Source organism: Rattus rattus, chromosome 11 (genome assembly GCF_011064425.1).
Source record: "Rattus rattus isolate New Zealand chromosome 11, Rrattus_CSIRO_v1, whole genome shotgun sequence".
In the NCBI taxonomy this organism is placed as follows: domain Eukaryota; kingdom Metazoa; phylum Chordata; class Mammalia; order Rodentia; family Muridae; genus Rattus; species Rattus rattus.
The window spans coordinates 1,389,508-1,407,201 of NC_046164.1; the positions used below are offsets into that span (position 1 = coordinate 1,389,508).

General features: G+C 37.1%; 1 protein-coding gene across 1 annotated transcript; it reads left to right on the forward strand.

Moving 5' to 3' along the window:
* The first annotated feature begins 266 nt into the window (after positions 1–266).
* LOC116912602 (sulfotransferase family cytosolic 1B member 1) lies at positions 267–16,093 on the forward strand. Its single transcript, XM_032916725.1, has 7 exons — positions 267–567; positions 947–1,075; positions 4,391–4,488; positions 8,354–8,480; positions 9,065–9,159; positions 12,763–12,943; positions 15,718–16,093. The coding sequence occupies exons 1-7, from the start codon at positions 420–422 to the stop codon at positions 15,837–15,839; spliced, it is 900 nt and encodes a 299-aa protein (XP_032772616.1). The 5' UTR covers positions 267–419; the 3' UTR covers positions 15,840–16,093.
* The last annotated feature ends 1,601 nt before the right edge of the window (positions 16,094–17,694 follow it).

Consider the following 17,694-nt stretch of genomic DNA (forward strand, 5'->3'; position numbering starts at 1 on the left):
TGCAGTTTAAAACTCAGAATGACAATAAACTAACCCTAAAGAAAACCGAGGACAGCTAAAGTGCTGATATTTTACTGTAAATGGAGAATTTTTTTTGTATTTATCCATGAAAAAAAAATGACTTAATTCACAGACACATAGTCCTCTTTCTTTAAAAGCTTCTATTGAAGACCTTTGTCCTGTTTTCAGGGAGCCAATTGCTGCCCTTGCTATCTGAAGCGTTACACCCACAAGATGCCCTTTGTGTTTCTGTGTGCACAGTGATAAAGTCAAAGTTCACTTTGTATTATGCTGTGGTGTTTTAGGCTTAACACTTGTTATACAGAATCTGATTTCTGCTCCTTCTGTTCCTTCTCTTTCCCCATAGTTTTAACGGGCAACCAGTAGCTTCTTCAGCATCTGTACAGCCTGCTACAAAAATGGGTACTGCAGAAGATGTTTGTAGAAAAGATCTGAAGATCATCCGTGGCTACCCCATGGTCTATGCTTTTGCACTGGGTTGGGAAAAAATCGAAGAGTTCCAGAGCAGACCAAGTGACATTGTAATACCCACTTACCCTAAATCAGGTGAGTCCTGTGTCCTGAATAATCCAGGTTTAATCTGCCCTTTTTTTTTCTTTTTTCTGTCTTACATCTTTCTTTTATTCATGTGTATGTGTGTAGTTGTTTGTATGTGGGAAACATGTGTACGTGTATGAGTGGCCACAGAAGTGAAATGAATCCTATCTTCAGAGCAGGTATGGGAACTAGTGTGGGGACATGTTAGAATTTAGAGGAAGGAAGGGGAGGGGCAAACTATGCTATGATATTGTAATCTCAAAAAGTATCTATTTTTTTAAAAATCACAAAAATGTTTCATGTTTACATGTGTGAATTTCTCAAAGAGTACATCATTAAATAATTATCAAATCATTAAGACAAAAACTGATCATGCCTTCTGTTACAGGTACTACTTGGCTTAGTGAAATTGTGGACATGGTTCTAAATGATGGAAATGTTGAAAAATGTAAGCGAGATGTTATTACCTCTAAAGTTCCAATGTTGGAACTAAATGTTCCTGGAGCAAGAGTATCAGGTAAGATTAGATCCCCTGGTGATTGGAATTCTTACAAGAATATTCTCACCTAATGCTGTCCTATTGTAATTTCAGCTCAGAAAAAATAAAAGAATAAAGGAAGAAAAAAGAAACAAAGCACATATGTTTGCATAATTATAAAGAATTATTCATTGTAGTTATAAAATTATTAGTAAAATATGCATCTTCTTATCAAGGAATGTACAGAAATATTGTAACATTAGAAAGTAAATTAACTTACATTAATTCTACTACTCTCACAGTGTCAAAGAATAAAACTGTATGAGATATAATCTTAAGAAAGATTGTCTTAAATGGCAGGTTCAATTATAACTACACATAATTTAAGGCCCAAAGTTATACAGGTATTTTGGGCAAATATAATGTAGAAACATGAAGCATCTTAGTGTTAATGGATTGATGCAGAATAATCCTTAAGGCAGCACATGGACTAAAGCATCAGTGGAGATAAAGGAAGGAGCAGGGTGTGATGCAGCGTAAAATCATACAGTGCAGGATTAAATACATAAATGTGAAATGCTTAAAAGTTTCTTTCATTTTATTCTAAAAGTGGTAGGGCAGTTGTTGAATGGTTTTAGGCATGTAGGAGTCATTGAGTGCCATTTTTGTTGTTTAAAATATAAATTCTGCCCTACTGGCAATGTGAGATTAAATTTGTAATTCGAGAGATATACTTTAAATTAATTGACTGACAGATCACCTAAGAAGTATGAGGAAAATGAAGAATGAAGGGTGTCAGAAATTTTATTTAGGTCAACCAAATATTCTATGAAGCCAGGAGTTTATTTGGAAACTTGGGAAGGATGTATCTGGGTAAGGTTATTAATAATTCTGTATAAAATGTTAGATTTTAGGTATTGGGTATTTTAAATAATCAGCTGAAAGATATTCATTTGGTGACTTTGAGCATAATCAGCCCTTGGAAGCAAGGCTGTTGACCAACAAAAGTGTAATCAAAATATAATGGTTATCCATAAAACTACCATCATGAAGATGTTTAGATAGTGGAGATAACAAAAATCTTAAAGCTAGGAGGGACTGGAAAAGCCTGGTCTTACAGGCAACTGTGAAAGATCATTTTAAGTAAACCTTCTGGGAACCTAGAGAAGAACACAGAGAATGGGAGCAACCTCCTCATACTTCAATTTAAATAGCAGAATGTAAATACCATAGTGCCCTGGAGATGGCTCAGAGCAAGAAGGTTTGTAACCTCCAGAGGAAGGGATCTCTTGGTCCTTAGTTGCTGTCAAACGTGGAAGGGGCAAGAAAAGCTTGAAATTATAATAACTTTAATACCACAGGAAAATGTAAAACTGAATATTGTAGGCACAGGAATCTGGTATTACTGCTGAAGGCAGGATTAAGGGTGGAGTCAATTGCCATAGATAGGTCTGCTGAAGTTTAGCTGAGAGGTGAAGATGTACTGGGATTTATTTACTCTACAGCCAATTGTGGGTGCCTGTGATACCTTGATAAACTCCTAGAAGTCATACTCATGATAAAAAAGGCTCATTTAAACCACATCACTTGGAAAAATGACTCTGAGACAGAGGAAAATGAGAAATCTTTCATGAAGTTTGAGGCAGGGACAAAGAAAAATGTGCATGGGAAAAACATCCTAAGAATAACAGAGGAAGTCCTTGGTCCTGAGAAGGCTGGAAGCCCCAGTAGAGGGAAATGCCAGGGCAGGGAGGTGGGAGAATGTGGGTGGGTTGGGGAACACCCTCATAGAAGCAGGGGGAGAGAGGATGGGATAGTGGGTTTCTAGAGGGGAAACTGGGAAAGGGAATATCATTTGATATGCAAATACATGAAATAGCCAATAAACAAAATGAAGAATCACACTCAAACTAATGCACATGAAAACTGTAATATAAATTATCTAAAGTTAACCTTTTAACTTACTTTTCAAAATACTAAATTTTAGATCATATTTTATCATGTCTGCACTGGTTTTGTCTAATAGGGAATAGTGCAAACTTTTTCAGATTTTATGTTATAACATTACCCATATTGTAAATTTATATAATGTAAAATTATAGTGCAGTCACTACAAAAATAATAGAATAACGGAGGAAAACATCTGCCTATAGAAGATTACAACTTTAATTTCTATGTACTGGTAAATATGGCTGTTGCTATCAATTTGGAGACTTGAGATCAGATGAGGGATTTTCTAAGTTTTTAGTTAGTATCTTCAGATAAACCCAGGACATCCAACCTCTAATTACATTTAAAATTCAGATCATAAAACATTTAATTTAGGATAAGTTTATCCCAAAGATTTAAAAAGAGACACAAATGAAAAAAATCTGTTATTTATCTACAACTCAAATTTAACTGGCCATCTTAGATTTTTATTTGATTTTCATGACCTTATTTCTATTGTTCTAAAAAGAGTTGTGTTTTGTATTTGTTGTGACCAAACTGTGAGTTCAGTCAACAAGATATTCATTGGTAAATAACATAAATCATATTTCTGTTCTGAGAGAGTTTCCATTCTATTATGTATTATATGTTGTATGTTATATTATCATTTATATAATAGAGTGGGCATAGGTAATAGGCATGGGAATATACAAATGAGACTCACAAATATTAAAAATATCTCACAAGGAGTAAAATGATAGTAGACATTTTAACTCAGTGAGGTAAATGTCAAGCCATTACCTCTGTTACCTGTTGACTGATGCTACCTCCTGGAATTCTGAAAAATGACTATAGTTCATTTCAAATTCACCTGCATTTAATATTGCTCAAAAATGGAAAAATTCATTGGAGGACACTGAGATAACTCAGCAGGAGAAGGTCATTGTTGCATATATACAAAGATCTGGAACCAAGGGCTGGAGAGATGGCTCAGTGGTTAAGAGCACTGACTGCTCTTCCAGAGGTCCTGAGTTCAATTCCCCGCAAACATGTGGTAACTCACAACCATCTGTAATGGGATATGATGCCCTCTTTTCATGTGTCTGAAGACAGCTACAGTGTACTTATATATAATGAATAAATAAATCTTTAAGAAAAAAAACATCTGGAACTCACAGTGCAAGAAAAGGTTGGACTCTTGAAAGTTGTCCTTAGACTTCCTCAAGAGGGCTGTGACAGATATACATCTACAACACATGCACACACATGCACACATACACATGCACTCACACGTGCACGTACACCCACAGGAGCACACCTGCCCATACACACAGTAAAATAGCATTTACAAATATTTGTGGGAACGATGAAGAAACCTGAGCCTCTTTGATACTCTCTTTCTATGCTCTAAAATGAAATTCCCAGGTGTTGAACTCTTGAAGAAAACTCCATCACCTCGAATTATAAAGACACATCTTCCAATTGATCTACTCCCAAAATCCTTCTGGGATAACAAGTGCAAGGTACACTGTGGACTATAGGCCAAGCTTCCAGTTGAATCCTGTCCAGTTATCTATTGTTACTGTGAGAAGCCTGTTTTGTGAAACAGAAAACTAAACCACACTATAAAGTGCTGGATTTTTTTCTCCTCTCTCACCTGCCATTTATCACCACCATCACCACGACCATCATCACCACTACCACCACCACCACCACCACCACCACCACCACCACCACCACCACCACCACCACCACCACCACCCTCTTCATTTTCCCTCTCCTTACTTCTGGTCCCTTTCCTCTTTTCTCCTCTCTTCTGGTTCTGTTTTGTTTGAGACAAGGTATCATTATATATTCAGGGTTGTCCTTGATATTGATATTACCCTCCTAATCTTCCTACTCCAGCCCCCCCCCAAATTCTACAGTAATAGGTGTTTCCCACTATCAACAGTTAAGATTTTTAAAATTAATTTCAATTTATGTTCACGAAGTTTCCAAACTTAAATATAACAGCACAATATTGCTACTTTTATCCCCTGCCCCATGATAATGTGGCATTCTACAAAGAATATTAAGGAAAGAATATGTATTCTTTCCATAATGTTTGTTGACTATTAACTCAGCAAGAAGTTTCAAGTTGTTCAACAGTTAGTCGTTTGTTTTTCTTTCTCTTTACTTATTTACTTTACATCCATCGCTGCCCCACTCTCGGCCATCTCGTCCCATAATTCCTACCCCATCCCCCTCTCCTTCTCCTCTGAGAGAGTGGAGCCCACTCCTGCATTCCTCTACCCTGGCATATCAAGTCTCTGTAGCAGGGCTAGGCACATCCTTTCCCACTGAGGTCAGACCAGGTATCTAGAAGTCCACAGCCCACAAAGAGGTAACAGCTTTTGGGATAGCCCAGTTCCATTTATTCAGGGCCTACAGGAAGACCAAGGGTCACAGCTGCTACATATGTGTCGAGGGCCTAGGTCTAGCCCTTGTATGCTCTGTGGTTGGTGGTTCAGTAGAGACCCAAGTTCTGTTGGTTTTCCTATAGAGTTCCTATTCCCTTCAAGGCCCGTTATCCTTCCTTTTGTTCCTCCATAAGAGTCCCCAAGTTCTATCTACTGTTTGGCTGTGTCTGTGTCTGTCTGAGTCAATTGCTGGGTGGAGACTTTCAAAGGACACCCTTGCTAGAATCCTGGCAGCAAGCATAACAGAGTATCATTAATAATGTTAGGGATCGGAGCTTGACTGTAAGATGAGTCTCTAATTGGACCACTTATTTGTTGGCCATTCCCTCAGTCTCTGCTCCATTTCCCATCCCTACAATTCTTGTAGACAGGATAAAATTGGGGTTGAAAGTTTTGTGAGTGGGTTGGTGTTCCTATCACTCCACTGGGGTTTCTGCCTGACTACAGGAGGTAGTCTCTTCAGATTCCATAAACTCAATGCTGTGAGTCCCAGCTATGGTCACCCTTATTGATTCTTGGGCTCCTCCCCTATCCCAGGTCTCAAAATCCTCCTGACCTCCGTACCATACCCATCACAGTTTCCCATTCAGTCTCATTGCCTTCTTGCCATTTCTCCTGTCCCTCCCCACATCTGATCTTGAACTACCCCCATTTCCCTCCCACCCCTCTCCCACCCAGTTACTTTCCCTTCCATTTCCCTCCTACAACTATTTTACTCTCCCCCAGTTAATTGAGATTCAAAATCCCCTCTTGGACCTTCTTTTTTATTTCATTTCTTTGGGTTTTTGTAGTGTGGTTTTCTGGAATTTTATAGCTAACATCCACGTATAAGTGATTATGTATCATGTCCCTTTTGATCTGGGTTATCTCTCTCAGGACGATATTTTCAAGTTTCATCCATTTGCCTGAAAAATTCATGATGTCTTTGATAGTGACTCTGCTATGCAAATTATCTAGTTTTCTTACTTGAGTTTATGTAAAGAATTTGGGGTGTATAAGGTAAAAGCAAAGTGTAATCATGCTTATATGTGAAAGTATTATCTTTGTATGGTAACCAAAACCTTAATAAGTTCATGAGAAGACATTCTAAATTAGAAGTGCTGTTACAAGTTGATGAAAACAGATGCAGAGACCCACAGCCAAACATTAAGCAGAGTTTACGGCACCTTATAGAAGAATCATGGGAAGGATTGACGAAGCTATAGGAGTTTCTACTGGAAGACCTACAGGGCCCCTGCTAAGCTGGGCAGTTGGGGTTCACAGAGACCACCAAAGAACAAGAATGGATTGTATCTACCCCCCACACCCTACATGTAGCAGATGTGCAGCTTGGTTTTCTTGTGGGTCCCTTAACAAATGGAGCAGGCACTGATTCAGTCTCAGATTCTGTTGCCTGCCTTTGAATCCCTTTCCTATAGCTGGGCTGCCTTGTGTGGCCTCAGAGGAAGAGCATGCGCTTAGTCCTGATGAGACTTGATTTTCCATAGTGGGCTGGGAAGGGGTAGTGGGAGAATAAAATAGGAGGAAAGGGGAATGTGATGGGAAAAGGAGAGAGAGACAGAGAGATAGACAGAGACAGACAGAGACAGAGACAAGAGGAGAGAAGTGGGGAGGTTGAGGAGGAAGCCTTGGGAAGCAAGTCATTAAGCAGTGTGCAGTGTTCCTTAATCATCTTTGTTTTCGTTCCTGCCTTGGCTTTCTCTGATAATGGACTATAACATACGAGTCATATAAATCCATTCCTCCACAAGAAGAAAAAGGAAGATGAAGGAGAGGGAGAGGAGGAGGAGGAGCAGGAGGAGGAGGAGGAGAAAAAGTGCTAATAGAACTATCTTCTACAACTTCTAGAAGAAAAAGTCCTTTGCTGTTTTATTAACTAATAAAAGTATTTCTTTTTGGCTAATATCCACTTATCAATGAGTGCATACCAAGTGTGTTTTTCTGTGATTGAGTAACCTCACTCAGGATGATATTTTCTATTTCATTCCATTTGCCTATGAATTTCATGAAGTCATTGTTTTGAATAGCTGAGTAGTACTCCATCGTGTAGATGTACTACATTTTTTTGAATCAATTCCTTTGTTGAAGGGCATCTGGGTTCTTTCCAGATTCTGGCTATTATAAAAAAAGCTCAAATTACTCAAGATGCAACCCACAGACCACAGGAAGCTCAAGATAAAGAAGGATGACCAAAATGCTGATGCTCCCACTCCTTCTTAAAAGAGGGAAAATATATCTATAGAAGGGAATATGGAAGCAAAGTTTAGAGCAGCAAATCAAGAAATGGCAATTCAGAGCCTGCCCTACATGTGGCGCATGTGGCCCATATATATACAGCCACCAAACCTAGATAAGATTGATGAAGCTAGAAAATGCATGCTGAAAGGGACTGGATATAGATCTCTCTTGAGACACACATTCAGAGCACGTCCAATACAGAGGTCAATACTAGCAGCAAACCATCGAACTGAGAATAGGGCCCCCTTGGGGGGAATTAGAGGAAGGATTGAAAGAATTGAAGGAGCTTGCAACCCCATAAAAACAACAATGCCAACCAACCAGAGCTTCCAGGGACCAAGCCACTACCCAAAGACTACACATGGACTGACTCCAACTGCATATGTAGCAGAGAATAGCCTTGTTGGGGCACCAGGGGAAGGGGAAGCCCTTGGTTCTGCCAAGGTTGAACCCTCAGTGCAGGGAAATATGGGGAGGGGAAATAAAGGGGATGTACAGGGGAACTACCCATATGGGGGAGGGGGATGGGAAGGAATGGGGGCTTATGGACAGGAAACCAGGAAGGGAATAACATTTGAAATGTAAGTAAAGAAATATATCTAATAAAAATTGACAAAAAGAATTATATAAAATTGTATTTCTTTATTACTAATGCAGCACCCTTTGCTTTTCCTCTTCCTTTCTGATATAGATGATTTACCTTGCTAGAAATGGCAAGGATGTTGCTGTGTCCTATTATCATTTTGATCTAATGAATAATATTCAGCCTCTTCCTGGCACCTGGGAAGAATATCTGGAGAAATTCCTCGCTGGAAATGGTAGGTGGGCATAAGCCTTAGCTTTAAAATGTTAAGTAGCTTTTATTTAAAATATTGTTAAGTTTAAATAATTGAGTTTTCTTTCATGATTTTTAAAGTCAGAACGTCCAGGCTTTATACAATTTAATATATTAAATTCCACTGTAGGAAAGTAACTACATTTAAATTTTTACCATAAAATTCAACTTGCAAGTATGCTAATAATCACTGGCATATGAACACATTCTGAGGGTTAGAAGTCCGTGTTCATGTTTTGCTCATCACTACACAGATCTGTTATACATGCTACACCTGTGAAATTTAGACTCTAACTCTGCTATGTAATGAATCTTCCATGGACATCACCATGACTCAGTGGCAACCAATCTATTCTTATTTGAAATACTCTGTATAGTTTATGTTTTAAAAGTTGAGTGTACGTCCATTATTGACTAATTTTCCCTTCTCGGAAACTTATCCTATAGTCTCAGCTTCTTTGATTACCAAAATCCACAAAATGTCTTTGCAATTGACTTATCATACAACACACACACAGATTTGATCTGATGAAGACTTCTGAAGGTATTATTATTTTTCTCTTTTAGTGGCCTATGGCTCATGGTTCGATCATGTTAGGAGTTGGTGGGAAAAGAGGGAAGGGCATCCAATACTTTTCTTATACTATGAAGACTTGAAAAAGGTAACATGTTAGATATTTATTCTGAATAATGTATACACTCTGTTATAGGAAAATCATTAAGTTTTATTTTTCAAGTTAAGTTTGGAATCCAAAATGAAACAGCTGTTTTCCTATTACCCTTGTCTCTTTATTTTATTGGATAGTTTATGTATTTACATCTCAAATGTTATCCCTTATCCCTTTTACCCTCTCTCCCATCCCCCTCCCCCTGCTTCTATGAGGATACTCCCTCTCCCACCCACCCACTCCCACCTCAACACCCTGGCATTCCCTTACACTGGGGAAAAGAGCCTTCATAGGACAAAGGATTTTTCTTCCTATTGATGCAGACAAGGCCATTTTCTGCTACATAAGTGACTGGAGCCATGGGTTCACCTTTTGTATACTCTGGTTGTTCCATGTGGTTGGTTGATATTATTCTTCCTATGGAGTTGTAAATCCCTTTAGCTCTTTCAGTCCTTTCTCTAACTTTACCACTGGGGTTCCCGTGCTCAGTCTGATGGTTAGCTGGAAGCATCTCAATCTGTATCATTAAGGTTGTGGCAGGTCCTCTCAGGAGACACCCATATTAGGGTCCAGTCAGCAAGCACTTCTTGGCATCAACAATAGTGACTGGGTTTGGTGGCTGCATATGGGATGGATCCCCAGGTGTGGTAGTCTCTGGATGACCTTTTCTTCAGTCTCTGCTCCACTCATTGTTCCTCTATTTCCCCAGTACTACCTGAGGACCCAGCTATACCACTCCTGGGCATATATCCAAACAATGCTCCAACATATAACAAGAACATATACTCCACTATGTTGATAGCAGCTTTATGTATAATAGCCAGAGACTGGAAAGAACCCAGATGTCCTTCAACAGAGGAATTGATACAGAAAATGTGATACATTTACAACTGAGTGGAATACTACTCAGCTATAAAAATGACCTTATGAAATTCTTAGGCAAATGGATGGAACTAGAAAATATCATGCTGATTGAGGTAACTCAGTCACAGAGGAGCATACAAGGTATGCAGTCACTGATAAGTGCTTATTAGCCCAAAAGCTTGGCATACCCAAGATACATTCACAGATCATATGAAGGTCAAGGAAGACCAAAGTGTCGATTCGTCAGACCTTTTTAGAAGGGGGAACAAAATACCCTTGCCTCTTATCTGCAAGTCTTTCAGATCAGTAACCACTTTACAATTGTGAAATAATTTATCAATAATTGTTCATTTCTTCTTAGTTTATGTGTGATTTTTTTTCAACTTTCTTTTCATCCATAAATTGTGCCTCTGACTTCCTAGGACATCTCATTCATGACCATACGCTTGGTATCTGTGCGTCTCCCAGTTGTTTCTCTTTGCACTTGCTTGCTGTAGTGGGAACTTCATGCCTTTGTTCAGCATTTCCACCAATGTTTACTTGTGAGTCATCCCCGGATCTGTCTACTCATCACTTTGTAAATCAAATTAATTCAACTTTTTAAAAGCAAACTCTAATTGTTTTGTTCTCCAACATGTCATTTTTTTTTACAACTCTTATTTTCTTCTTTCAATGTTAACTTTATTTTTCCCTTTTGTTTTTCAAAGTTTCAGTTAGGTTGTGAGTATAGTATACTTAACATCTACTCTTCCTATGTTCTGGACTTGGATTGAGTCACATGATTTCTGTTTTATCTCTTATGTTTCTTATGAACTTTTTCACTCTATCATTTTAGTTCATGAATTCATCTACTCTGTGTGATATAACTCTGCTCAATATTACTGCAATATTCTTTGCCATCATTTTTGGCTTTTCTACCAAATTTGGACAATCATGCCTACCCTCACACGGCATTGAAAAATGTATGGCAATGTTTCTTTGAAAAAAGTCCAGATATATAATTTAGAACATCTTTCAAATCTCAAATCCATCATGGAAACTAAAAATTTGTCAATTATGAAACTATGCATACAGTAATTAATATGGTACCCACCTTAAATATTGTGCCTCAGTAGTCATGTGTGGAAAGAAGTTTTGATAATATGATTGCTTTTATGACTGTTTGAATGTAGTAACCACATTAGTGACACATGCCCTTCTCTATAGTGATACTCTCTGAATGTACTGGGAGACCTCAGAGCATGTCTCATATTTTATCTCAAGTGATTTGAAAATTTCCACTATATCCAAGTAGTAGTTAATTTGCAGCAACAAAGAGAATCTAAATTACCCCAATTCTGGGTGAGGTCCTATGTTATCCTTGGAAGAATTAAGCTGGTTAATTTCCTCATTAAGGTGATGATTTATTTAAAGGTTCACATTCAGATTGATGCATGGATCAGCCCAAAGAGTTCTTGAGGAATAGCCAAACATGTTTTAATCCCCCAAAACCTGTTACATACATTACTCTAAGTAGGCAGAAGTTTGCTTTCTGTCATATAGTCACTTTTAGACAATTTCATACACACACACACACACACACACACACACACACACACAGAGAGAGAGAGAGAGAGAGAGAGAGGGAGAGAGAGAGAGAGAGAGAGAGAGAGAGAGAGAGAGGGAGAGAGAGAGAGAGAGAGAGAGAGAGAGAGAGAGAGAGAGAGAGAGATTCATTCAATGAGCTCTTCTTCCTTTGTAATCTTGCAGACACTGAATTCTTCTCCACTTCTGGAAAATGTTGCCAAAACTTCCCTCACTGCAAGATACATACATGTGTGTATATATGCACACACATAGTTAATAATGTTTAAAAATGTCATTGTTTCCCTATTTAATATAAATACAGTCCAAATTCTTCATGACTGTATCCTAGAGTGTTATCTTCCCCAAAGCATTTTTATCTTTCCAGGTTTTAAAATTTTTTCTCATTTATATGAACTCCTCAAACCTAATTCTACCCATTTCTCTCTTTAAAAAAACATTTTGGAAAACATTTCCAAATTCTATACTAAGAATATAAGCTGATTCTTCTCCTGGGAATTGACATCAGCATCTCAATAAATGGTACAGTTTGTTAAATTCTAAATAATGTCTCTTAATTTTAGTTTCAATACTGTTTTCTTTCCAAAATCTTTTTGATATATCAATGAAGATTTATTTGTCTACCTTAAAGTTACAAAATTTAGTCATGTTACGCTATAAACTGAAATGAGAAGATGAATTTTGGTTAATTTTTATAGTTATGCTTGTGTGTTTCTGTCTGTTTTTCCTGAGTGCACAGGCTCTCAGAGGCCAGTGGAGCCTGTTCTGGAGTAGTGAGCTACCCCATGCAGAGCTGGGGAACTGAACTTGAGTCATCCAGAAGAGTAGTGTGTATTTTTAACCCCTAAGAGCTGTCTTCCCAGCTCATTATTATGTGTGTGTGTGTGTGTGTGTGTGTGTGTGTGTGTGTGTGTGTGTGTGTGTGTGTGTGATTAGTGTCTTTCTGTGTGGCATGAAAGACCTTAAATTTGTCATCTCTCTCTCTCTCTCTCTCTCTCTCTCTCTCTCTCTCTCTCTCTCTCTCTCTCTTCTACATGCCATAAGACTCAACCACAGGAATGAAACTGCAAAAGTTGCATATTTTATAAATTAGGTGAGTGGTTTGCATGTTTTCTATTCCATTGCATTTATCATTTAACTCACTGACAGAACCCGAAGAAAGAAATCAACAAGATTGCCAACTTTCTAGACAAGACCTTGGATGAACAGACGTTGGAAAGGATCATCCATCACACCTCCTTTGAAATGATGAAGGATAACCCCCTGGTCAATTACACCCATCTGCCCACAGCAATGATGGATCACAGCAAGTCCCCATTCATGAGAAAAGGTAAACCTTAGCTGGCTATAACTCCCACCTTTACTTCCTCGTGGAGAAACAGTTCTCTGATTTCTACTGTTTCATTTAACTTTGTAAAGCTTCTGCTCTTCATAGGAACCCAATGAATACTAAAAATACAATCAAAAGCTGCCTTAACAAGATTCAATCTCACAACGAAGAAGAATGCCCATAGTTACTAAGGGTTCCATGAAAGCCATTTTCATTTGCTACTCTAAATACAACTGACTTTCACAATTGCCAGGCAGTTTCATCATTCTACTCCATTCCACAAATTGTCCTAGACCCTCTTCTTTCCTTCATGGTAGCTTAACTAATTCAACTTCTTTAAAGCCTTATATCATTTAAAAAATAATTTTTATAATGACATCTCAGCAAAGATAAGTTTCTTTTCCTTACAGGAAAAATTTTCCTACTTACTACTATCTGAATTACTGTAAACAGAGTCAAAATTTAACTTGAAAGACTATGGGATTTACTGTTGAAGTTATTGTTTACATTGAAGTAAATCATATCTATTGTGGCTTCTTATTCATAGTCCATTTCAGTAATAATAAATCAACACTTTTTATAGACTAGTAACTTAAACGGTTAAAAGTTTCCTTCTTACTAATGTCACCTTCTATTTTGATTTTTATTTATTGTAATAGAGACAGACGAATAGGATCCCATCTAGTGCTGGACAAAAACAAATCCAAGTATCTGTGTAGACACAGACATACTATCAAAACAATTTGGAAATGCATTATTTTGTGATATTTTAATAATAATATTAATCTTATTAATCTAGCAAGCATTGAATTTATTTGAAAAACACTGCATTCGTCATTAAAGATCACAATATAACAGAATAAGGCTGCAAGTAGTATTATTCTATTTTGGAACAACTGGTGTATATGCATACATATTTATTTACATATAAATTTTATCCAATAGAGATTTAAAAAGTAATTCTTTTGTTAAAGTAGTTCAAATCAACCGTGTCGCTAAGTGTAATTTCCCAAAGAGTCTAGTTATATGATGACGGATATATCTCCTGATAGCTCAGGAGTCCTGATAGACTGATGAGCTCCTTGTTTATATTTGATGTTCTGTGCTGTGAAGTTTCATCATTGAAGAAAACATGGTGACCTAAAAGTTATTAAATCTATACATCTCCTGTAGAGGTAGAAAATGGCATGATCCAAACTTTATCTAGGCTATAGTTCTTTCTAAATCAATAATATCAAACACATCAATTATCCAGCCAATGTTCTACTTGCAACATTGACAAAATATGTAAAACATAACACCTATGGTATAAAATCTGGAAAAAATACTATATGAAATTATACATAAGAATGTATAATATTTTTACCAGAAATTATGCATAATATAAAATATTTGTGGCAATTGTCTTGATTCATTTGTTCATCCACTTATTCAATAGGATGGGTGTCTATTCAATAGTTCATGTGTAGTACAGGCTCCTCTTAAATACCTGCATGAAGCACTTGTTTCTTGAAACATTCAAAGTCATATGTTTTTCTCAAAAAGGCTCAGAAGTCTTATTTGTATGTTTGGTTTTAATGCTAGTCTCATCTAAATTACAATTGATGTAGAAATCTTGTGAATTAGAGGACAAGTATCTTCCAATGGGAAAGGAATCCTCATTTGTAAATTCCAGGAAATTAAACTTATCTGTTTCCCATTTGATAGCTTTACTAGACAATGAACAGTTGACTTTTTGAAGACTTTATAACTGAGAAAATAAAATGTCTTCTTACATTACATTGAGCTCTAACTCCATAATCCAAGTCAGTGAGAGAAAATAGAACATCTCTCCTAGGAAATAGTATAACCCCTAAGAACCTACATAAGAAAATCATCTCTCCCAAAATAACTCTTGAAATATGAACTCTGTGCTTAGTTATAAGCCTGTTTTTTCAATGATAATATTTATTTTAAATGATGCTTTAAAACATTCACATTTATTCAATATGAGATTTTTTAAAGGTTCGTCAGACATCATTATATCAATATAAATTTAAGTGCATATATATTATATCACTTTAGTTCCAAATTAGAATAACTTGAATAACACTTTTCTTTGTTCTTGCATAGCAGAAATTATCTTTGAAGCCAAATTGTTGTGGGAATAATGAAAAAGATGCTTGGCACATTCCTGAGCATACTGCTCTCCTCCCTCTTCCCCAGGCTCCCTCAGACGAGGGTGGCCTGCAAGCCGTTCCAGCGTGGCCCTGTCCCACCCTCACAGATCCCTTGGTGGGTTGCCAACATACCAGGCACACACATCCCAACTCCGTGGCAGCCCAGTGTGTCCTGCCAACACACATGAATTCAATTGAGTCACCACATGAAAACACACCATATAATAACCTCTGATCCAATTGATAAGATATAATTTGCCCATCTACACAGCACAACATCCTGTATATACCCATCCCTTAAAAATAGTCATAATAACCTGTATCTATGTGCAGAGAAGAACCTTAACATCGGCTGACATAGTCCCCCAACTCCTCCTTCTTGCTGCATTCCTCTCCTCTCCTCCCTCCCTTTGAAAACCTCTGTTCCTCGCTCCCTTCATTCTCATCCAACGACAGGCCTCATTTTATCTTATCTGCCTTCAGCTGCATAATGACATCAACCTATACCAAGTGCGGTATTTTTCAACTTCATTCCTTAAGTATCCAGTCTTTTCCTTGATATATATGTTTTTCTTTGTAATTCATATTTCATTCATGTATTCTTTTTATTTTTAGGCGTTGTTGGTGACTGGAAAAATTACTTCACAATGACCCAAAGTGAGAAATTCGATGCTATATATAAGAAGAAATTGTCTGGAACAACACTTGAGTTCTGCACAGATATTCAGAGTGCCTAAACTTCAACTTGAATATATGAGTTCTTGAAATAGTAATTTGACAGGGAAATCAGATGGATTTGTGAGGGAGAAATAAATGTGCTTTTAAAACACTGATTAAATATGCCCTGCACATTCTTCAGCAGGAATTATTAATAATTCCGAATTATCTAGAGACAAGGTCTTTTGTGATCTTAGTTTTCAAAGAGTATGTCTTCAGATTCCAAAGTGACTACTGAATTAAATAAATAAGTTTTGTGAGTTTTGAAAAAATAGATGTTGGTCTGAGTTCATCATAATAAGCACTATAACTTGTTTCAGGGTATGAAACTTGCATTTGTATGCTTGAGAAAAATATTTCAAAGGAGACTGTACTTTCCCAATCCATCTTCCATGTAGTAGTACTTAGAGAAAGTACTTAGAAAACACTAAGTACTTATTAAAGTTATGTTCCCTTTGCTGTTGAAACAGTCTGCAAGGTTACACATGGTCTGCATTTTCTATGCTTGCCCTGGTTTTTCTCTCCTGAGTATCTGACCCAGGACATTGTGCTCCCTGACTGTCTATGGGTTTTCACACTGGTCTGTGAGTCATCAGTCATCCTTCTGCCGTGGTTCCTCAATAATGTATTTCATGTTCCAGATTGAGTAGCTGAGACATAGAAATATTTTCTATATTTTATCTCATTTCTACGTCTTCTAAGATTGAACAATTGACAATTTTGTTTAAAACTCTTCCCTTGGGATAGCAGCTTATCTCTGAGAGACTACTCTGAGCTGTAATCAATCCCTGCCCCACCTGCCTCCATGCAAGATCCCCTCAACTGATCCTTTTTGAATTTCAGGGAATAAATTGTTGTGTGATGCTCAGCTTAGCTGCGCTTAAGTGTGTTTGGATCCAGCAATAGTGCTTTCATTTAACACGGTGAAATTAACCTCATGAGGTTGAGGGGAGGACATATGGGATGTGAAACAGACAGAGGGGGATAAAATCTGGGCTGTAAAAAGAAATAAATAAAAAAGAAAGAATAGTCAGGACAAAAAAAAAAGAAAAGAAACCGTCATATCTCTTGTGAAACTCAACCTTTCCTCATAAGCTTACAAAAGAAAATAATTTGCCTAATTACTATGGAATGAGATAATAAAATAGAAAATATTTTCATTTGAAATGAATCAAAATGTTATAGTTAAATTTTTAATGATTTATTTTATTCATGTTTCTGTGTGCATGCCACTATTTGTGGGTACACACAGAGAAATAGGAGGACTTTAGATTCCCTGGAATTGGAACTACTGGTAGTTGTGATTCATCCTACAAGAGTGGTACAACTATTATTAATGACCTCTGGAAGAGCAGAAGGCTGTGTTGCTTGCCAAGCCATCCTGCGCTCCCAAAATAATATGTAATTTTCATATTTTATTGCCATTTCATTTATATCATAGATCATCTTAGACTGTATAAAGAAAAACACCACATGAAGTGTGACTTGATTTAAATTCTAATCTGTCTTCAGAAAACACTCTTAACCATTTCAGTATAGTACCTAAAGTTATATATAAATACAATAAAAAAGTCATCCCCGAATTTTAGTAATGGGGCACAAATGACAATGTAAAAGTTCAAAGCTGAAGTCAGCATGAAATCTCTGAAATATCAAGGAAATTGCCTGAGAAGCTATTATTAAATTTAAGAATGTCAGTTTTTATCAATGGTAAAATGTATCATCAACAGTTGGTGCTTTTTTTTTAAGAATTTGAAACAGCAGTGACAATAGCATTGTTCAAACTTGTGTAGGCTAGTTCAAGTGTATAGTGTTGATCTGAAAGCTTATTTATTAGAAAGGAATGTATCTGATAAAATTAACACTATCCCAACA